Source organism: Telmatherina bonti (genome assembly GCF_933228915.1).
Source record: "Telmatherina bonti genome assembly, chromosome: 2".
Lineage (NCBI taxonomy): Eukaryota > Metazoa > Chordata > Actinopteri > Atheriniformes > Telmatherinidae > Telmatherina > Telmatherina bonti.
In genome coordinates this window covers 9,409,869-9,415,868 of record NC_136620.1, presented here as the reverse complement: position 1 = coordinate 9,415,868, position 6,000 = coordinate 9,409,869, and the positions used below count along the sequence as shown (strand labels likewise).

The 6,000-nt window shown below is 37.6% G+C and overlaps 1 protein-coding gene across 1 annotated transcript in view; it reads right to left on the bottom strand.

The window, feature by feature from the left end:
- The window catches only part of hydin (HYDIN axonemal central pair apparatus protein), a gene marked incomplete at both ends in the record, with an annotated part of 105,642 nt that overhangs the window by 79,750 nt on the left and 19,892 nt on the right, over nt 1–6,000 (bottom strand). The window contains 5 exons of the mRNA XM_079252078.1: nt 1,194–1,358; nt 2,106–2,241; nt 3,475–3,575; nt 5,523–5,764; nt 5,919–5,986. Of these exons, the coding sequence (XP_079108204.1) occupies nt 1,194–1,358; nt 2,106–2,241; nt 3,475–3,575; nt 5,523–5,764; nt 5,919–5,986 (712 nt within the window). The remainder of the gene's footprint in view (nt 1–1,193; nt 1,359–2,105; nt 2,242–3,474; nt 3,576–5,522; nt 5,765–5,918; nt 5,987–6,000) is intronic.

The following is a 6,000-nucleotide window of genomic DNA, read 5'->3' as shown; positions in this document are numbered from 1 at the left end:
TCAGATGAGTGTGACTCTTAGCTGTTACTAACCTCATTATTTCAGATGCAACCCTGCTGAAGTTAAAAAGTCCAGACACATTTGTGAGAATCGTAGGTAAAAACGCTACATGTGACAGAAGCAAACTTCTAAGTTCAATTCAATTCAATTCAACTTTATTTATATAGCTTCAAATCACGGCAATGCACATCTAAGTCTGCTTAGATGTGCTGATCTACCTCAGTGGCTACCAAAAGTTTTGAGCCATCTCCTCCAAGATAACAAATAGTAGTATGTTAACACCACATCGCACAAGACTGACTGGTTAATTGTGTGATAGATGGTCATCCTGATCCTCTATGGCTTGAAAACTGTCAGAAGTCTTTTATGGTGGATTATCTTAACAGCTATGATAAAGCACACATATAGCCTTTCCCAGATCTACTTTATCCCAGAATGCAATGAGACACAGACAGAAACATGACAGAAGAGAAAGCTTATATTGTCATGTTCTGTTTGTTTTATTTTCGATAATGTGCGCTTTAATATTTTTAGGGAGTTTGTTTGGTTTTTTATGTTTTTTTTTCCACTAACTGTATTGTACTGCACCTGCCTTCTAAATTTCGCTGCTTGCTCCTTTAGGTAGAACATACAAGCAGCAGACTTTGATATTTTGATATTTAAGAATGCTGCCATTTCAAATGCAGACAGAGTGTACCGGCATCCGTCACCCTCAAAAGTTTGGACTTCAAACTTGTCAAGTCCATTTGAGCAAGTGTACAAGTATGTATTGAGAAACAATACATAACGATTACTAAAACAACTTTCTCAGTACTGGGATTTGTCCTGAAGCTTGACTGATATTTTGAAAAATTTATACTAATTTATTTATAAACTCTTGTAACTGGATATTAACAGTTTTTTCTGTAATTTTACCTAAAAACAGTACGTTAGATAGAGTTTGGTCATATTTAGAGGTACATTATTTTGCCCTAGAAGAAGCTTTACCAGTGCTGTTTTGAAGGCAGTTGAGAAAACATCCATCTGAGGATAAAATTGTTACTAAGCTCATACTGGAAAAAAAAGAAATGTTACTGAAAGCGACGCAGGAATTGGACCTAAGATAGGTTGGCCAGTACAGGTACTGTTTGCTTGTATTCAGACATAGTATTAAACCAGTGTTAACAGAGACTTTGCTTCTCAGATTCACTGACCAAAGGCTGCTGTGGGCTGCCAAATACTGCAATGTGTAGACTGTGTTGAATCCTCCCAACAGATTTAACCACCAAAGACACAGGAAGCACTGCTGAACTTCCAGGAAGAAGAACTCCTCTGGGCACAGAACTGCTGAAAACCAATGATGGACTCTCCTCAGTTTCCTGACAAAGTGACAGGGATAGAAAGATGTTTTTAAATGCAGAATTACAGTTCCAACATCGGTTGTATATGTATGTAACCCACGATATTTGCCAAATTGAAAACAAAATCACAGAATGTTAAGTACAATCTATCACTTAAATTAACATCATAAATAAAGTGACAGTGATAAATTATTTATGATATAAAATGTAGCAGAGATTAGTCTCAGTTCTTGTGTGCATTTTATAATCATCATTATTAGCATTTTATTTAATTATATAATTTTGTTCACTTAGCTGTTTGTTTTTGTTAATGCTATGGCAGTATCATTTTACTTAATTATGAGAAAACATTAAAGCCTTTCTTAGAAAATATTCAGTAAATGCAGGCCTTTAAAAAAAATAAGTGAATACCCTGGTCATGAACAAGTCTGCAAGTAGTTAGCTGCTTTTACAAGTATATATGATTTATATACAAAATACATCCTCCATAGCAAAATACTAAGCTTTTCTATTTTTGTTCAAATTACAACCTAAAGCTCAAATATTATGGTTTCAAATATTCCACTGACCTACATATTTTCATTTTTTTTATGATCCTGATCTCTAACACACTCAGTCTTGCATATTTTAGCCGTACTTGAATCACCTTCTCGCATATCAAGGTGTCACCTTCACAGTTTTTTGTTTATCCAGATAAAACATCTCTTTTCTGATTCATAAACGGATGGTTTGCATACAAACACAGTATGCAGGGATGGATTTAACCTGAACAAGCAGGCCATAGCAGGCAGGCAGATTGCTGGGGTTGGTCAGCAGCACTTGCTGTTCGTAGGGGTGACCAAGGAAACACCTTTGGAAGTCTAGAAGTGGAGGCTCCACCATAATTTTTGGCACAACACATCTATCAGTAATGAGAGAAAGGCCCAGACAAAAGCCAAAGAAGAAAAACAGAGAGAGGAAGGGAAAAGATGAGTGTTATAAATTAACAGTAGTTGTATTGCACCTAATGAAAAATAAAGCCTATCAATTAAAAATGCTGCACAAATTCACAGTGACAGTGACTGAAGAGAGCAAGTCAAATTACTATTACCATATTCTAAGTGATGATGCAGGTGACATTTTATTGTATTATCATATAAATTAGTTTGTGAATATTTAAACATATCCTTTGCTCATTTGTCGGCACCTTTTTGCCACAACCCCAGCTTACCAAAGCATGTAAGGAGCAGCCATGAACTCATCCCTGCTGAAATAAATGTGTATCTTACATAAGGACTGTTTCTTTTGTTTGTTGTTTGTGAATGTGTTTAGATAACCGGAGTCCCAATCCGATCCTCGAGCTCTACTACCTGCAACTTTTAGATGCATCCCTTCTCCACACTGAATCAAATGGCTGAATTCGCTCATCTCCATGTCATTCAGCTCTGCAGAGCCCTAGTAACGAGCCATAAATTAGATTCAGTGTGTCGGGGAAGTAATGCATCTAAAAGTTGCACAACAGTAGATCTCGAGGACTGGACTTGGGAACCCCTGGTATAGATAGATTAGCAGCTACAACCTGCAGCCTCTATGCCAATCAATCATAACATTATTGCCACATGCCAAATGAGGAAGCTGTTCTGTTTCAGCAACTTTAGGATCACGATCTTGCTAAGCTGGGTGGAAAATCCCAGGGTACAAGTATCCCAGTTGAACACTGCATTATAAAAACGTGTAATTATCTTAACCCAAATTTTTCCAGTAAGGGAAGCGTTGTCAAAGCCGATCTGTGTCACACTTGGTTAGATTGACCACAAGCAAGTTCCTATTATGTTGTACATATGAAGTATAGTTTCCCAACAAATATAATATGTATATACATTTCTCTATTTTTAAATTGAGCATGAACATTGACCTGAGAAGACAACTCCCAGAGTTGTTTATGAAAACTTAATATTTATATCCAACTGCAATGTTACAGAGAAATAAAATATTCATTCTTTCAAATATAAAGTACAGAAATCTGCTGATTCAGTACAATATATTCATTTTCATACTGTCAGTTTTATAGTAACTTTTATAAAGAGGTCCTGAATGTTTGCGTATGTTTCTACATTACAGTAAGTCTAAAAGGAAATCTGTTAATATGTCCAACCTGGCATTGATAGGCAGAGTCATGATTTCCTCTCCAACACCTTCAACATCCACAGCCATTGCCAGCTTGTATCTCCCAACTGTGTTGGCGCAAAGTGTCACCTGTTCACACATAAAGTCCAGCACATCAAGCAGCCAATGAAAAGAGAGAAATTACCCCGTTACCGTGTAATCTTTAGCAATGTAAAGCTAAGTACACACTGACACAGAAACAGCATGTCTGCTTTACAACACAAACATTCTGAAGTTAAGAAGGTAATATCACACTAAAACCTCTGATGTGAATGGGATGCTATCTACCATATAAAGTGGTTGGTTGAAGTTTGAAATCCGAGTAGCTGTCAGCTCCCTAATTTTTTCTACTATAGGTAAGACACTGACTCATCTAACATTAAGTTTTTTATTAAAACCAAATAGAAACTATAGTGAAATATTCTGTTAACTACTAACTGTTGACTATAGAGTCACAAAAATAGTGTATTACCGCCATATGTTTTCGGACAGAGCAGAAGTTATTGATAGTCTGGGGAAGTATCTGCTTCAGTCACCAAAGATTCTCTGTCTATAACATCTGCAATAGTAATCCGCACCATGTAGTACTAGGAATGGTGTTCCAAAGCCGGACCACTCAGGATCCAGGTCCCAATTTTTCCAACTCACTATAAACAGTGTCGGACAGGTGTGTGCAGAAGTTACGATCCAGATCATGGCTACACTTCATTGAGAAAAATGACAGTGATGTAAATAAAACTCATCGGACTGACCTATATTTAGTCTGCAGCCTAATCATTACTCTGCTCTGGACTCCTTGGAGTACTGGTGATTAGAGTACTGGTTGGAGAGCTCCCTGATGCGTCGCAGCAATATATTCTTTCTCTTTTAATTTAATCCAGCAGTGAAAATATTAGCATAACTTTCTGCTTTCTCTGGATGCAAAGGACTTTATCACTGATGAAATGTGATTTTTCTTCCTACTGGTTAAAATAGTCCTGCTATATAAATAAGACAAATAGCATGATATTGTTTGGTTGTTTAAAAATGGATAAAGTACTGATAGAAATGTCTAAAAGCAGGCCTCATAGAGCTGAAAGGGAATTACTGTGCAGCTAATAATGCATCAGTCAGTTGAATTTGTTTCCAGATAAATAGAAGTAGTGTATTAATGAACATCACATTACGGTGATCAATGTTTATTTTACTCCATTCTCGGTTGATTTAATGTAAACTTTAAGAAAGGTTTTATTTTAAGTCATGCATTAATTTCACTTTTTCAGATCTGTAGCTTTGGCATCCATCATCCATCCATCCATCCATTCATTTTCTTCACCACTTGTTGCAGTTATGTGATGGATTTAAGCTGGAGCCTATCTCAGCAAATAATGTGCAAGAGGCTCACATCCATCAGTTTAAAGATATTAACCTGAATAACAGTAAACTCAAAGTTTACTGTTTTTAGAATAATCGTCAGACAGCTTTTATGGGACACCATAAATACATATTAATTACTTGTTTCTTCATAGAAAATTGGGTCAAGCATTGATAAGAGAATTGATAAGGAACCAGATCAATAGCAAAAGTGACAATGGCATCAATAGCAACAACATCTAATCCAGGGGTGTCCAGCTCTGGTCCTCAAGGGCCTCAATCCTGCAGGTTTTTCTTGCATCCCTTTTCCAACACACCTGACTCAGACTAATAGCGCACTGTGCAGAACTTCATCGGCTGCCGGATCCATTTAATGGAAGCCAGGTGTGTTGGAACAGGGACCCATCAAAATGCTGCAGGACAGCGGCCCTCAAGAACCTACTGTCGGCACCTGACAAGAGGTTGACCGTGTATAATCAGCAGGGCATATAAAAGTAATGACACTGTCTCTGTGACCTGTGAGAAAAATGTACTGCAATTTGTTGTGCTCTATATAAATAATATTGAGGATCATGTCCATACAGAAACTGTGACTGCCTTGATACCATTATTTTGGACTAAAAAGTTATTATTAAATCAAAACAACAGAACCATATTTTTTGGTGAATTTATCATTAAATCTACCTTAATGGTCTCATCAGACATTGCTCGAATATAACCAACAGCCGGGCTGACGGTGAACTCCACAGGCCGGGTGTGAAGGTCTCGAGCAGCATGCCCTTGCCAGGTCTTCCGTGACAAATCAGACACCTGTTTTGCACTGGTAACACTCGGAGACCCCAGCCCATCTCCCAGGATCCGCAGAGCAAAAGTCATAGGTACATAGGATGTGTTAAAGAGCGTACAAAATAATGTAGCTGGGAAACCTGCTCAGAGTGCCAGAGGCAAAGAAATAAAGATGAACAAAGGAAAACATATCAGCAGCAGATTAGTGGCTGTTTTAATGTTGCATTTTGTACCATGAAGGTGCATCTCATGCACCATCATGAAAATTAAATAGGGCAGTACGCAGCAACTCACCAAAGGCTACATCCCCAAAATTGAGTCCATAGACATTGAAGTGGAATGTGGGACCAATAACACACCCCCTGAAAGAAAAGAT